Raw genomic sequence first — 17507 nt, forward strand, 5'->3', positions numbered from 1 at the left:
AATCAGCTTTAATATGTCATTCTTTTGATATAGCTACTGGTATATAGCGACCCGGCTCAATAGTAACTGAAACTAAAAAAAAAGGAATTTTGATACCAATAGCTACATCAAAAGAATCGCATTTTAATGCTGATTTCAAATATATAAGTTTCATCATGATCATTTATACCCATCAAAAGTTACGAGCCGGAGAAAATTTGCCTGATTTTAGAAAACAGGGGGAAACACCCCATAAAAGTCATACAATCTTAAAGAGAATCACACCATCATATTCAGCGAATCAAAGAACCTTATTGTAGAAGTTTCAATCTCCTATCTACAAAAATTTGGAATTTCACATTTTTTGCCAGAAGACAGATCACGGATGCGTGTTTACTTGTTATTTTGTTTTTTTGTTTTTGTTTTTTTCCTCAGGGGTGTTCGTATCGATTGAGTGGTCCTAGAATGTCGCGAGAGGGCTCATTCTAATGGAAATTAAAAGTTCTAGTGCCCTTTTAAGTGACCAAAAGAATTGGAGGGCACCTAGGCCCCCTTCCACGGTCATTTTTCCCAAAAGTCACCGGATCAAACTTCTGATATAGACATTTTATTCACCCTAGTCGAATAACCTAATAATAATGTCTTTAGGGACGACTTACTCCCCCGCAGTCCCCGTGGGAGTGGCTTCAAGTTACAAACTTTGACCTGTGTTTACATATAGTAATGGTTACTGGGAAATGTTTTCAGGGGGATTTTATTGGTTTAGGGGGGAGAGTTGAGGGGGGGGTTACGTTGGAGGATATTTCTATGGAGAAACTTCTCATGGGGGAAGAGAATTTCAATGAAGGTGGCGCAGGATTTTCTAGCCTAATTTTAAAAAACAATGAAAAAATAAATATGAAAAGTTTTTTCTGCTGAAAGTAAGGAGCAGCATTAAAACTTAAAACGAACAAAAATTATTACGCATATGTGAGGTTTACCTCCTTGTTATACCTCACTCTTTACGCTAAAGTATTTTTAGTAATTTCAACTGTTTATTCTACGGCCTTTGTGACTCAATTCTTAAGGACTTGGGACAAAATTTAAGCTTTAGTGTAAAGAGCTAGGTATCGAAGAGGGTTGAACTCCCTCATATACACAATAAAAACATACGAATATAGAAGTTCGTTACGTAAGTTAATTCGTAAGTTACGTATATTTTTCACCATGAAGACGTTTGTAAAAAATTGAAAGGCCTCCTCCCTCGCTCCTTTTTTCTCAAAATCTTCCGATCAATTGCAATTTATTAACATACAATTTCCGTTTTAATTTTTTATGTGCGGAGAGTCAAGATCAAAACATGCATTAATTCAAAAACGTCCAGAAATTAAATAAAAAAACAAGTTTTTTTAAATGAAAGTAAGGAGCAATATTAAAACTTAAAACGAGCAGAAATTTCTCCATATATGAAAGGGGCTTTTCCTACTCGACGCCCCGCTCTTTACGTTAGAGTTTCTTACTATTTTAAAAATAGAGTTAAGAGAAAGAGTCAAACTTTAGCACAAAGAGCGGGGCGTTGAGGAGGAAAAGCCCCTTTTATATAAGGAGTAATTTCTGTTCGTTTTAAATTTTAATTTTGCTCCTTACTTTCATTTAAAAAAACTTGTTTTTTTATTTAATTTATTAAAGAATCAAACAGAATAGCATTTTTTTTGTTTTTTTTTGTTTTTTTTTCTTTTCCTATAAGGAGTTGATGTCCCCTGAGTGTTTGCTCATGGTTAATGGTTGTCCTCTCTGCGCTTTGACTCTCAGGCCTCAGGTATGTTCTCTTTTTCATCTTATACATTATTTTGCAATTGTTCTTTTTTTTTGGTTGTTGCTTATATTATTTTTTTGTACCCCCCTTGTATCCCTGGCCATGGAGCCTTTCGAAGGGGAATAAGAGTATTATATTTTCTTTTTGTTTTTATTGGCGAATAAAACTCTGAACTGAACTCTGAACTCTGAAAAGATGTCACAATACTACTTGAAGATTGACTTTATCATACCTCAGTTGTGTTGGCCACATATTTTGCAACATTTGCATACGGGGAGTCAAGTGGAGCAGGTTCTACGTTGTTATCACTTGCTTCATCTGGAAAGCACCGAAGCTGAAATGCAGTTTGGAATACTTGCTGGAATAAAAGAAAAAATATTAAGATTTACATATAAATTGCCTGAAATGGCGTTAAACTCTAATCGGAGAGTTTGATAAGGACTGAAGTCAGAATGAAAATATAGTAATGCTAGATCCTTACTTAAATGCAACATTTTCAGGGCGGTAAACACAGTCCAAAGGTTTTATTTAAGCAAAACACAATTATCCCTATATTGGAAAAAAGTAGCCAAAAACTTGTGCGAAAGCCGCAAAACCTAAAGGGAGGACCGAAGGGAAGAAAATCTAACTAGAAGTCACTTGAAATTTTTATTTCTGTGGTTAATAAATACAGTTTGTCTTACTTTTATCTTTAATTTTAGTATGGTTTTCCACGGTTTCCATACTGCGTATCAAACAGCTTGTGGTAATGAACTGTAAGTAAGGAGTTAAGCAGCCCAAAAGCTAACAAGACTCTAAAAAACGGAGTTTTGATATCAATAGATATGTCAAAAAATTAGGCTTGTTATGCTCATTTCCTATACTTAAGATTCATTCAGTTTAATATTACCCTTCAGAAGCTACGAGCCTGAGAAAAATGATGAAACAGCCCCTAAAAGCCGAATTATCTTAATGAAAAACAAATCATTTGATTCATCGCGTCAGAGAACCCTATTTTAGAGGTTCAAGCTACTATCTGCGAAAATGTAATTTTTTTTTTTTTTATTGTGAGAAAAAAGATTATGGATGTGTTTTTATGTTTTGCTTCGGCAGATAACCAACTATCCTAGAAAATCGGGAGAGGGCTCGTTCAAGTGAAAATTAGAAGTTCTAGTGCCCTTTTTAAGTGACCAAAACGACTTGAGGGCAACTAGCCCCCCCCCCCCCCAAGCCCAATTTCTCAAAACCTTCCGATCTAAATTTTGAGATAGCCATTTTTCAGCATAGATGAAAGGTCCAAAAACTGCGCTTTAGGATATAACATGACCCCCACAGCTCCGGGAGAAAGGTTTTAAGTTATGAAATTTGCACATTGTTTACGTACAATATTTGTTATTGGGAAGTTTGCATATGCTTTTTGGGTGGGAACAGATGTAAATTTTCCGCTTGTTGGATTTTCAACGGAGAAATTTTATATTAGGAGGGAAGTTTCTGGAAGTGAACCATTCACGGAAAATTTTACAATGGGAAAATCTTCCATATGAAATTATTTTTATTTGTGTCATACTCCCTTTGCCGACTTAATCTTACATGGGGAGACGTTTAGGGTAATTGTCTGGGGTAAACTTTCATCGGTATTTTAATGTCTAGAGGATTTTTCCATGGGGAGGGGGATTTTTCTTGGAGATGGAGCTGGACTTTTCGATATTATTAAACTTAAAAAACAATTTTTTTCAACCAGAAGTAAGTACCAACATTAAAACTTAAAACGAAAAGAAGTTATTACGCATATGATGGGGGATCACCCCCTTTTCAATACCTCGCTATCTACTCTAAAGTTTGAATTCCGTCCCAATTCCTTAATAACGACTCTTGAAACGCAGGTGTCGTTTAATTAGAACAATAAGAAGATTTTTGTAAAGTACTTTAATGTGAGTACAATAAAAACTTTAATGTGAAAATCGAGGTAATGATGAGGGGAATACCCTTTCTCTCGAAATATACGTAATAATTTCTGTTCATTTTAAGTTTTAATGTTGCCTCTTACATTCAATTGAAAAAACTTGTTTTTTTATTTAATAGAATAAAAGCGTGGCTATTCATAGATAATTAGCCTATTAGTCTCGGCAGTAGCAGTAACCATAGTAGCAGTAGTAGCATTTTGTACATGGTGTCTATTGGTTATGTCAAACTTCCCTTTAGCTTACCCTGAAAGTTTCAACTTATTACTCTAAACTGTTTCTGATACTTTTTTTGATATTACTGATCCACCCTTTTGACAGCGTGCATGCAAATAGCATGTTTCAATTTAATTTATAAGAAAATCTCAAGATTTTCTAAACATTTCTAATTAATTCCCTCAGCCTTAGAAGTACTATTAGCAGTAAGAGTAGTAGTAGTAGTAGCCGCGTAGATATAGTACCTTCTGGTTGGTTCAGCATCCCCCTCAACATCTACCAAATATTTCAACTTAATAGTCTATGCTGCTCCTGGGATATAGCTCTTACGCCCCTTTGATAACCTGCATAAACATAGTATATTCTAATATAGTTCAATATCCCCTCACCATTCCCTAAAATTTTACTTTGATAGTCTTAGTAGCGGTATGAGTAGTAGCAGTATTAGAAGTAGGAGTACTACCGGTAGTAGTAGTAGTAGAATGCACACAGTGCCATTTGGTTAGTTCAACATCCCCCTTAACAGGCCCTCAAAGTTTCAAATTGCCCGAAGTCACTCCTTTTGACAACCTACATGCACATAGTGTTTTTTATTCAGTTCAGCCTCCCTCTATGTATTCCTTGGAAGTTTTACCTTAATAACCTTAGCCTCAGCATTATTAGAAATCGTAGTGCGCTGTGGCAAATTTATCATCAATGGTTGTAGTAGCAGTATGCACATTGTGCCTTTTAGTTTTTCCAGCATCCCCCTCAGCATGCCAACCCTTTTAACTTGTTACTCTATTGTGTTCATAAAAACTGTTGATACACGCTTTTAACAACCTGGATGTGTTCTGGTTTAGTTGAAAGTTTCCTGGACATTGCCTGGAAGTTTCATCTTAAGACTATTAGCCTCAGTAGTAGCATCAATAATGGTAGCAGTAATGGGACATGTTCATACTATCCCTTGGTTAGTTCAACCTCCCCCTCAGTTTACTCTGAAAGTTTCAACTCATTGCTCTAAATTGTTCCTGAAATATTGCTGATACGTCTTTTTGACAAACTGCATGCACTAAGTCTGTTGTGATCGAGCTCAACATTCTTCATATTTTCACCTTGATACCTTAGTTTTAGTAGTAGTAGTAGTCGTAGTAGTAGTAGCAGTGGAAGTAATAGTGGTAGTAGGGTGCAAATTTTGCTTTATCGTTAGTTCAAAAATTTCCAACATCATGCCCTGTTAAGCTATTTTCCACCAGTGGAAATTATATCCCGCGTTGAATTTACCTTATTTTAATTAATTACAATTTCTTACTCGGTAGGCAGAATTATTAAGCTCTATTGAACGTGGTTTTAGAATTAAACTTACGCGAATAATTTGAAAATTAGAAGAAATAGTCAATACCTAGTAGCCTTAGTTCCCCCCTCTATATGCCTATAGTATTCCCGTTATATCAAAATTTTAGCTGAAATGAAATAAAACATTAGTGATAAGACATCTTGTAGCTCCAGATTACCAGTTAAGAAAGGTTCTAACTAGAAGATTATTAATTTATCCTAATACGTCTTCTTCTTGCTCAGATTAATTATGGAGTGGCTTTCGCATAATGTGATCATCAGACGAAAGTTTTGAACCCTGCAGTGTGTTGCTACTTACGAGTTCAAATTGTGGGTTCTTGTATTAACAAGCTGATATCAAACCCCCTGCGCCACCACATACTTTATTTATCCTTATAGATATATACACCAAAAAATTTTCTATCTACAAAAGACAAATTTCAACTTACTCAGCTCTGTCAAACAATAAATAAATTATTGATTTAATAGGTTTCAATAAGCGCCATGATTCAATAAGCAATTTTTTTTTAAATACTCAACGCCAAAAGTTAATGGCAATATGCTTATTGAACACGGGAAAAATGTCTGTGATGGCCGGTGGTTATAATTTAACATACTAAACAGATTACTTTACCGCTATAAAATATGAAATAGCGTATTTTAAACTTTGTTTTGTCTATGTATCACCTGTATCAAATCTTTTATTCAGTAAGAGTTGATAGATCAATTTATCACCTTCACTGACTTCGATTCAAGTTTCCCAACATCAGCAGTTTCATTTTCAAGGAAACTATTGACCAAAAGGAATCAGTCTGTAAGAGAAAGGCTCCGCTCTGGGAACGTCTTATAATTACCTATCTCATTTTCAAGAGTTTACTTTTAGAAAACGTTGAAACTGTTCATGGTAAAAACAGTAATTCATCATCTACTCTGTTTCCTGCATAATTCATAATCTTTTTGAGGAATATTTGTTTTTATTGACGTCAGCACGGTGGGAAAATAACTAACAGTTTGCTTAGGATGTATCACTTTAAGGAATAGTCAATTTTAGCTGCTTAATATTACAGAATTTGTCATACAGAAGTGACAGAATTAAGGATATAACATGCATAAGGTAATGTAATTCTGAGGCAGCATAAGAAACAACTTGGATTCAAGATACCATTTCGAAAATATTGTTTCAAAAATCTTTTAGAAATTCTAAAGCATCTTAGTTGACCGGTTTTTTAATTCAAGAACGTAGGTGTATTATCAAACAGTTCGTGGTAATGACTGTAGTAAGGAGCAACCCGGCTTAATAGTAACCGAAAGTCTAAGATTTTGATACCAATAGTTACATCAAAAGAATCGCATTTGAATGCTGATTTTAAATATATCAGTTTCATCAAGATTAGTATTACCTGTCAAAAGCTACGAGCCTGAGAATGTTTGCCTCATTTTAATGAGGCAAACTATTAAAAATAGGAGGAAACACCCCCGAAAACTCATACAATCATAACAAAAATCACACCATCAGATTCAGCGTATCAGAGAACCTTTTTGTAGAAATTTCAAGCTCCTATCTACAAAAACGTGGAATTTCTCATTTTTTGGCCACAAGACAAATCACGGATGCGTGTTTATTTGTTCTTTTGTTGTTTTTTTCCAGGAGTGATTGTATCAAATCAGTGGTCCTTGAATGTCGTGATAGGGCTCATTCTAACGGAAATTAAAAGTTCTAGTGCCCTTTTTAAGTGACCAAAACATTGGAGGGCACTTAGGCCCCCTCTCACGCTGTTTTTTTCCCAAAAGTCACCGGATCGAAATTCTGAGATAGCCATTTTATTCAACATAGTCGAAAAACTTAATAACTATGTCTTTGGGGACGACTTATTTCCCCGTAGTTCCCGTGGGAGGGGCTTTAAGTTAGAAACTTTGACCTGTATTTACATATAGAAATGGTTACTGGGAAGTGTACAGACGTTTTCAGGGGGACCTTTTGGGTTTGAGGGGGGGAGAGCTGAAGGAGGGGTACGTGAGAGGATCGTTCCATGGAGGAACTTCTCATGGGGGAAAAGACTTTCAATGAAGGGGGCGCAGGACTTTCTAGCACTATTTGAAAAAACAATGAAAAAATAAATATGAAAAAGTGAGGAGCAGTATTCAAACTTAAAACAAACAGAAATTATTACGCATATGAGATGTTTACCTCCTCGTATTACCTCGCTCTTTACGCAAAAGTGTTTTTAGTAATTTCAACTATTTATTCTGCGGCCTTTGTGATTCAGGGGTCATTCTTAAGGAATTGGAACAAAATTTAAGCTTCAATGTAAAGAGCAAGGTATCGACGAGGGGTGAGCCCCCTCATATACGCAATAAAATAGTACAAATATATAAGTTCGTTACGTAAGTTAATTCGTAAATTACGTATATTTTGTACTAATGAAAACGTTCGTAAAAAACTAAATGTTCTAGTTGTCTTTTTGAGTAATCAAAAACTGGGGGCTAACTAAGCCTCCTCCCTCGACTTTTTTTTCTCAAAATCTTTCGAATAAAACAATGAGAAAGCCGTTTAGCCAAAAAAATTAATATGAAATTTTATTTTAATTTCTTATGTGCGAAGAGCCAAGATCAAAACATGCATTAATTCAAAAACGTCAAGACATTAAATAAAAAAACAATGGTTTTTTTAACTGAAAGTAAGGAGCGACATTAAAACTTAAAACGAACAGAAATTACTCCTTATATGAAGAGAGCTTTTCCTCATCAACGCCCCGCTCTTCACGCTAAAGGTTTTTACTGTTTGAAAAAGTAGAGTTAAGAGAAAGAGTCAAACTTTAACGTAAAGAACGGGGCGGTGAGGAGGAAAAGCCCCTTTCATATAAGGAGTAATTTCTTTTCGTTTTAATTTTTAATGTTATTTGATTTTGGCTCACCACACATGAATAATAAAAAAAAATTGCATATTTTTTTTTGCTAAATGGCTTTCTAATAGTTTTAATTGCAAGATTTAGGAGGAGGAGGCCAAGTTGCACTCTAATTTTTGGATACTTTTTTTTTAACTTTTATTTTTTTACAAACATTTTCATTATTAATAGATATACGTAGCTTGTGAATTAACTTACGTAGCGAACTTCTATATTTGTATATTTTTATTACGTATATAAGGGGATTCTCTCCCTCGCCAATACTTTGCTCTTAACACTAAAGCTTGAATTTTGTCCCGATTGTTTTAGAATGACCCCTGAATCACAAAGGCCGTAGAATAAATAGTTGAAATTACTAAAAATACTTTAGCGTAAAGAGTGAGGCATTGTGGAGGAGACGAACCCCCTCATATGCGTAATAATTTCTGTTCGTTTTAGGATCTAGTGCTGCTCCTTACTTCCAGATGAAAAACTACGTAACGAATTAACTTACGTAACGAACTTCTATATTCGTATATTTTTATTAAGTATATGAGGGGTTCCCCTTCCCCCTATTTAATACCTCGCTCTTTACATTAAAGCTTAAATTTTGTCCCAATTCTTCAAGTATGACCTTTGAATCACAAAGGCTGTAGAATAAATTGCTGAAATTACTAAGAATACTTTAGCGTAAAGAGCGAGGTATTTAGGAGGAGTTGAACCCCTCATATGCTTAATAAGTTCTGTTGGTTTTAAGCGTTAATTTTGCTCCTTATTTTCAGTTGAAAAAACTTTTTCATATTTATTTTTTCATTTTTTTTTGTTTAAATAATACTAGACAATCCTGTGCCACCTTCATGAAAATTCTCTTACCCCATGAGAAATTGCTCCATGGAAGGATCCTCCAACGTAAAACCCTCCCCTCAATCCCCCCCTCTACCAAAAAAATAAATCCCTGAAAATGTCTGTACACTTTCCAATAACCATTACTATATTTAAACAATGGTCAGAGTTTGTAACTTGCGGCCACTCTCCCGGGGACTGTGAGAGAGTAAGTCGTCCCCAAACGTATAGTTGTTAGGTTTTTCGGCTATTCTGAACAAAACGCTTATCTCGAAATTTTGATCCGTTGATTTTGGGAAAAATGAGCGTGGGAGGGGGCCTAGGCGCCCTTCAATTTTTTTTGTAACTCCAAAGGGCACTAGAACTTTTAATTTCCGTTAGAATGAGCCCTCTCACAACACTCTAGGACCACTGGGTCGATACGATCACCTCTGGGGAAAAGAAAAAAAAACAAATAAACACGCACTCGTGATCGGTCTTCTGGCAAAAATAGGAAATTCCATATTTTTATAGATAGGAACTTGAAACTTCTACAGTAGGGTTCTCAGATACGCTCAATGCGATGGTGAGATTTTCGTTAAGATTCTATGAATTTTAGGGGGTTTCCCCTAATTTTCCAAAATAAGGCAATTTATCTCAGGATCGTAACCTTTGATGGTAATTACTAAATTCGATGAAACTTATATATTCAAAATTTGCATAAAAATCTGATTCTTTTGATGCATCTATTAGTATCAAAATTCCAATTTTTAGAGTTTCGTTTGCTTTTGAGCCGGCTCGCTCCTTACTACAGTTCGTTACCATGAACTATTTGACAATAGTCAAAGTTTGTAACTTTCAGCCCCTCCCCTGGGGACTGTGGGGGATTAAGTCATCCTGAAAGATATAATTGTTAGGTTTTCGAAAATGCTGAACAAAATGGCTGTCTCAAAATTTTGATCCAGTGACTTTGGGAAAAAAGGGCGCGGGAGGGGCCCTAGGTGCCCTCCAATTTTTGGTTACTTAATTGCTAGAACTCTCAATTTCAGTTAGAATGAGCCCTCTTGCAACATTCTGGGGCCACTGGGTTGATACGATCACCCCTGGGGAAAAAAAAATAATAAAATAAACATGTATCTGTAATCTGTCTTTTAGGAAAGAAAATACAACATTCCACATTTTTGTAGATAGGAGTTTGAAACTTCTACAGTAGAGTTCTCTGATATGCTGAATCTGATGGTGTAATTTCCGTTAGGATTCTAGGATTTTTAGGGGGTGTTTTCCCTATTTTCTAAAATGAGGCAAATTTTATCAGGCTCTTAACTTTTGATGAGCAAAACTAAACTTGATAAAACCTTAAAGATTTAGAATCAGCATAATAATGTGGTTTTTTTAATGTAACTATTGGTAACAAAATTCTATTTTTAGAGTGTCGCTTACTATTGAACTGTTTGCCACGTTCAATTACCACGAACTGTTTGATTACTCCATGGTAAAGCACTTATTTAAGAAACTAGGGAGTTGGTTCATTGATTATGAGAACTCACAGTGGTAATTATCGCTTTAGATTGGCCAAAAATACAGAAAAACTAAGCAAAATTCCAAAATTCTAACCTGTTCTCAAAGAAATTCTCAGAAAACAGAAGAAACCGAAAATTGAAAAAGAGAGAAAAAACAGAGAGCACTGAAAAGGCCTCGACAGCATTGAGCTAGTTCAGGTGTACGATATTCATAAGCTTTTCTTCGCTGAAGATAGGCAGAATCCATAGAGCTCGGTAGTAATTGGGTAGATGGCCGTTGAAACTACTTATGTAATTCCTTTGATTTGCGTTGCTTTGTACAACCATACGCCTATAAGGTTAAAACTAAACTTTCCCACGTCCTATTAGAAGAGTATTTCATATCCAATTTAGAAACATTCTTGATTATGGAAATCATCTAAACTGATTGGAGGAAGATTTCCAAAAGTTATAGGTGGATATATTGCAGTTATTTCCGATGAATGGGCATTGTGCGAACTTTTGATCAGAATTAGCATTATGTATAGCGTGACGAGGGGGGGAGGCTTCATTAAAAATAAGTGATTTGCAAATCCTCATGTTTGTAACTGTATTTGAAAAACAGAGTAAGCAATGAACTTTATAGGAAAATAACATAGACTCATAGGTTTTCAAACAGCTTCTTGAATATTCAAAAAGATATAACGTTCTTATATTTCCACTTGGAAGTGCTAATGTACATTTTATTGGAAATATTCATGATCGGACGATTTTTAAAATCAAGTGTAATTATATTTCTGAAAATAATACCCCTCCCCTGCTGAGTACCTACTGAGTCACCTTCTCAGTAGGGGCCCACCCCACGCCACTCAGCGCGTCCCCAGGTGGCGGATAGGGGAAAGCCTTGCAGATATGCAGGGTACCTCCGGTGGCGATGGAGGCGCGGACCAAGGGGGACCCAGCCCCTGGGGGCCTAAAATATAACTGGGATACCCTCGCCAGGGGGACATAAATTCAGGCGGAGGAGGAAGAAGGCCCCTCTGATGTAGACTGAACCGGGCCCACCGGCGTGTGGATATGTCCCGTCAGCTTCAAACCTTCTCCCAACAATGGGTAAAATCGTATTGTATGGCAGATTATCATCTTGGGAGGATCCTCTTCAGGAGGACAACTGCGAAAGGGCGGATGATTCAGCGACGAACAACGGCCTCTGCAGGTTGACGGAGAGGAGTGGCTTACCGCCGTCTCCTAACCAGCCTTGAAACCTTTCCTTTTAACAAATGAGTTATGAGCTCTATAAATCAAAGCAGAATTACTACCGCGTCCGGGGAAACCGACGAACCTAGCAATTTGATGATGATGATGATGATGGCGAATGGAAGTAATATTGAACATACTGCCGCGTACGGGGAAGCCGACGAACATGCTACCGCGTACGGGGAAACCAACGAACATGCTACCGCGTACGGGGAAGCCGACGATCATAATAGGCCTATGACGCCCCCCGGACTGGATGAGGTTACCCTGCGACTCATCTCCACTAAAACTGTACTCAACATAGGAACACTCAACACCCGGACTTTAGCCAAACCAGGAAAAATGGATCTACTACTGAGAGAACTAAACCGATACAAGTGGGACTTAGTCGGGCTATCTGAGACACACCTCCCCCAAACCGGTGAAGAAACTATCTCTGGAACCTCCCTCCTACTCTCGGGACCCACCGATGGCACTCACAGACAGGGTGTTGAATTCATCCTCTCACCAACTACAAAAAAGGTGCTGATCTCCTTCACGCCCTTATCAGAAAGGATAGCCACCATTAGACTGAAGGGATCCGTGTCAAACCTTACCATCATCCAGGTATTTGCTCCTGACTCTGCTCGAAGCGATGAAGAATGCGAACAGTTCTACTTTCAACTTCAAATTGTCACCGACCAAACACCAAAGAAAGATATGCTCATCGTCATGGGCGACTTCAACGCTATCACAGGCAACGATCAGATTGATCGGAGAGATGTAATGGGACTGCACGGCCATGGCCGACTGAACGGAAGAGGCGAGAGGCTAATTAGTTTCTGAAGAGAAAACGACTTGTATATAACTAACACCGTCTTTAAACACAGACACCGCCGTAAGGTCACCTGGAGATCCCGCGACGGAGTAACTGAAAACATGATAGACTATGTGCTGATATCTAAACGCTGGAAGTCCTCAATAATGGATACTGTATCCCTTCCTGGTGCAGACTTTGATTCGGATCACTCACTCTTGATGTCCAAACTCAAGCTTAGACTGAAACGACTCCCTAAGACGACAAGAATCCCTAGATTTCGGACAGAGCTGCTTCGCGACCCCATAAAAAAAGGTGCCTATACCACCAGCCTATCGTCAAAATTCCGAGCTATTCTAGAGAACTTCACTTCCCTCACTACCTTCGAAGAGATTGATCAACTGGCTGAGCATGCAACTTCTGCAGTTTTGGAGACAGCAAATGATATCCTCGGGAGGAAAACGAAAGACGAAAATCCGTGGATTATTGAAGAAATAATCCAACTATGCAACCAAAAGCGTTTCTGCAACAACAAAGCTGACCCATGCAGCCGAGACACCTATAAATATCTCAAAAGGAGAATCGAACAGGAAGTCCGAAAGGCCTTGCGTAACCATGTTACCGGGAAATGCAAGGAATGCGAAACCCAGTTTAGGAACGGAAACAGTCAAAAACCCTTCAAAACAGTTCGTGAACTGTCTTGCAGGAAAGATCCCATCTCCACAGCAATCCTAGACAGACAAAACAATCCCCTCAACGACGCAAAAATGAAACTCGAACGATGGAAGGAATATTTTGAAGATAAATTAAATCCGCAGATCATTGCCGATCCTAGCATCCTAAACTCCTTCCCCATTAATGATCGAGAACCTCCACCACCACTCTTAAAATCAGAAACTGAGGCAGCGATAAGATCCCTGAAACGAGGGAAGGCCCCAGGACCGGACGGTATCACTGCTGAACTGATTAACATTGACTCAGAGGACATTGTCGAATTGTACCACAAAGTTTTGTCACCTGCATGGTCAACGGGCCACGTCCCACAGCTATGGTGTAAGGCAGCAGTGGTCCCAATCCAAAAAAAGGCTCAAGAAGAGAGTGTGAGAACTACCGCCCTATCAGCTTGACCAGTCATCAAACTAGAATACTGACCAAAATCCTCCTACGTAGAATCCAAGCAATTACAGCCTCCGTTCTGGGTGAATACCAAGCTGGCTTCCGACCTGGACGATCGACCATTGACCAAATCTTCACCTTTCGTCAGCTCATGGAACGCTTTGTCGAGTTCAACAGAGACCTATATCAACTCTTTATTGAATTTCGGCAAGCCTTCGATTTAATCTGGAGGAAAGGTCTGCGGCACATCCTAAGACATTACGGTATCCCCGACCAAATCGTCACGATTATTGAGAATATATACAGCCAGTCCACAAGCCGGATACTCACCACTGATGGACTCTCTGATGAATTCTCAACATCCTCGGGAGTTTTACAAGGATGTATTCTGTCGCCCCACCTGTTCAACCTGTTTCTTCACGCCATACTGTAACTGATACCAGACGAACATGGAGCCAAAATAGGTGGAGTCCTAGTAAACAAGCTCGCCTATGCTGACGACATCGACCAGCTCTCTACAACGGCCGCTGATCTCCAAAGACCAGCAGACTGTCTCAACGAAGCCACAAAACCTTTTGGCATGCAAATTAACGCCAAAAAAACGAAAGTTATGGTCACGTCACGCCAAAAACAAGCAGCTACTCCATCCATAATGATTGACGGCCAGTCAGTTGAAACGGTCGACCAATTCGTCTACCTGGGCAGTCTCTGCACAGCGGACAATTGTCATACCTCCGACATCAAACGCCACCTAGCTCTTGCTAGCTCCAGATTTAAAAGGCTGAAAGTTCAACTCTTCAACAGCCTGATTGTGCCAATTGCTATATATGGGTGTGAGACCTGGACCTTGAAGATCGAAAATGAGCGCAACCTACTTGCATTCGAGATGAGATGTCTCCGTCGCATCGCAAGAATCACCTACACTGAACATGCGACCAATGAGGAGGTGTGAAGACGGCTGAAGCCCCCCGACACAATCATAAATAAAATCAAACAACAACAGCTGCGATGGCTCGGGCATGTCAAGAGAATGAACCACGAGTGTCTACCAAAAATCTCCCTCGAAGGAACCATAGACGGATATCGACCACGATGAAGACCTAGCAAGAGGTGGATTGAAAACTTTGACCGAAAGCGCATCGTTGAGTTGAGTCGAACTGCACAAGATAGAACAACGAACCGAGCCCTAGTTCATGCCCTGTCAAAAGAAGTGGCCCCAAAACGTCCAGCGAGGATGGACGGGACTTAAGTAAGTAAGTAAGTAATACCCCTCCCCGCCCCCGAAGAACAGGAAATATAAGCAAACCATATGGGAAAATGTAGAATAGTGTGAAAAAAAACAGAGAAAAAGCCAAATTATTTGGCTTTTAATAAAGGCTAAACACTTTATTTGGAGACAAACTGATTGAAAAGCTATTACCCTATTGCTTTTACATTAAACACAAAAAGCGATAATCAATATTTATTAGTATGTCCTCAGCAAACGTTCTCAAAAATAAGTGACAACTACAAATATTTCTAAATTTGATTGTTTTGTTTCCCCTGTTATTTTATTAGAGGATTTATATTTCTCGTGTTTAAGGATGTTTATAGTTAAATTTTTTCACATCAGCCAATCTACAGTAAATCAAGTTTTGCCGCAAAACACTGAAGGTACATGTTTCCTCTTCTGTAGGTATCAGATAAAAAAAACAAGTTTTTTTAACTGAAAGTAGAAGCGACATTAAAACTTAAAACGAACAGAAATTACTCCGTATATGAAAGGGACTGTCCCCTCCTCAACGCCCCGCTCTTTACGCTAAAGTTTGACTCTTTCTCTCAACTGTACTTTTTAAAACAGTAGAAAAAATTAGTGTAAAGGGCGGGGCGTTGAGGAGGGAACCGCCCCTTTCATATACCGAGTAATTTCTGTTCGTGTTAAGTTTTAATGTCGCTCCTTACTTTCAGTTAAAAAAACTTGTTTTTTTATTTAATTTACATACAGTAACGGTTATTGGGACGTGTACAGACATTTTCAGGGGAACTTTTTCACGTTGAAGGGGGGTTGGGGGAGGGGTTTTGATTTTGGCTCTCCGCACATAAATAACTAAAACAAAATTTGCATATTAATTTATTTTAATGGATAAATGGCTTTCTCACAGTTTTGATCGGACGATTTTGAGGAAAAAAGAGCGGGGGAGTAGGTCTAGTTACCCTCCAATTTTTTGGTTATTTAAAAATACAACTAGAACTTTTAATTTACTACGACCGATTTTATTAGTAAAAATATACGTAACTTATGAATTAACTTTTGTAACGAACTTCTATATTCGTATGTTTTTATTACGTATATGAGGGGGTTCACCCCCTGGTCAATACCTCGCTCTTTACACTAAAGCTTAAATTTTGTCCCAGTTCCTAAAGAATGACCCCTGAATCACAAAGGCCGTAGAATAAATAGTTGAAATTAATAAAATCTCTTTAGTGAAAAGAGCGAGGTATTAGGAGGAGGTGAACCACTCATATGAGTCATAAGTTCTATTCGTTTTAAGTTTTAATACTGCTCCTTACTTTTAGTTGAGAAAACCTTTTTCGTATTTATTTTTCATTATTCTTTAAAAAATGTTAAATATCCTGTGCCCCTTCACGCAATTTTTCTTCCCCATGACAAATTCCTCCTTGGAAAGTTCCCTTCGCATAACCCCCTCCCATCCCCTCAACGCCTCCCCCAACCAAAAAATCCCCCTGAAAGTGTCTGTACACTTCCCAATAACCATTACTATTTGTAAACACTGGTCAAAGTTTGTAACTTGCAGTGCCTCACACGGGGACTGTGGGGGGGGGGTAAGTCGTCCCCAAAGACATAGTTATAAGGTTTTTCGACAATTTTGAACAAACTGGCTATCTCAGAATTTTTAACCCGGTGACTTCGGGGAAAATTTGAGCGTGGGAGGGGGCCTAGGTGCCCTCCAATTTTTTTGTTCACTTAAAAAGGGCACTACAACTTTTAATTTCCGTTTTAATGAGCCCTCTCGCGACATTCTAGGACCACTGGGTCAATACGATCCCTGGGAAACAAAAACAACAAAAAAAAACAAAAAAAAACAGAAAAACAAACAAATAAACACGCATCCTTGATCTGCTTTGTGGCGAAAAATGTAAATTTCCACAGTTTTGTAGATGGGAGCTTGAAACTTCTATTGCAGGGTTCTTTGATACGCTGCATCAGATGATGTGATTTTCGTTAAGGTTATATGACTTTTAAGGGATGTTTTCTCCTATATTCTAAAACAAGGCAAATTTTCTCAGGCTCGTAACTTTTTACAGGTAAGTCTAAATTTAATGAAACTTATATATTTAAAATCAACATTAAAATTCAGTTCTTTTGATGTAACTATTGTTATAGAAATTTCGTTTTTTAGAGTTTCGGTTACTTTTTAGAGTTCGTTACCACGAACTGTTTGATGCATAGTGAAACAGTCATTTGAAGTTTCCAGCCAAGGATATTTCTTGATCAAACACAATTTTGCAAATATTCTGTAGATTCCGTAAACCACTCATGCAGGCTCTTTAAACTTGTCAGAAATTTGGTGAAGCCTGGTTTGACCCTGATCCCTGATTTCTAGCCCTAATCCAGGTAATCCCGGTTTGAATCTAATCCCTAACAAAATCCTTAATTGTCGTCAAAGTTGGTTTGAAAACAAACTTATTTTATATCCAGTGGTAACCTTGATATATTGATATTCATATGTTTAGCACTAGATGGCGTAAGCAGTATATTTTTAGGATTACAATTTAATAGCTTAGTAAAAACAAAAAAGTATAGACCAGCCTCACGTTTTCCAATTTCTTTCTTAAAGTGGATTCCTAAACTAAATACGGTGTTCCTTTAAGTGAATTGAATGGCTG

At 37.9% G+C, this 17507-nt stretch overlaps 1 protein-coding gene across 2 annotated transcripts in view; it reads right to left on the bottom strand.

Annotated features, from left to right (window-relative positions):
• Positions 1-17507, bottom strand: part of LOC136024820 (cGMP-specific 3',5'-cyclic phosphodiesterase-like) — a 186904-nt gene that overhangs the window by 67855 nt on the left and 101542 nt on the right. For both annotated transcript variants that reach the window (XM_065700299.1, XM_065700298.1), the window contains exon 7: positions 2007-2132. In XM_065700299.1, coding sequence (XP_065556371.1) covers positions 2007-2132 — 126 coding nt within the window. The remainder of the gene's footprint in view (positions 1-2006; positions 2133-17507) is intronic.

This window comes from Artemia franciscana, chromosome 3, assembly GCF_032884065.1.
Source record: "Artemia franciscana chromosome 3, ASM3288406v1, whole genome shotgun sequence".
Taxonomy (NCBI): Eukaryota; Metazoa; Arthropoda; class Branchiopoda; order Anostraca; family Artemiidae; genus Artemia; species Artemia franciscana.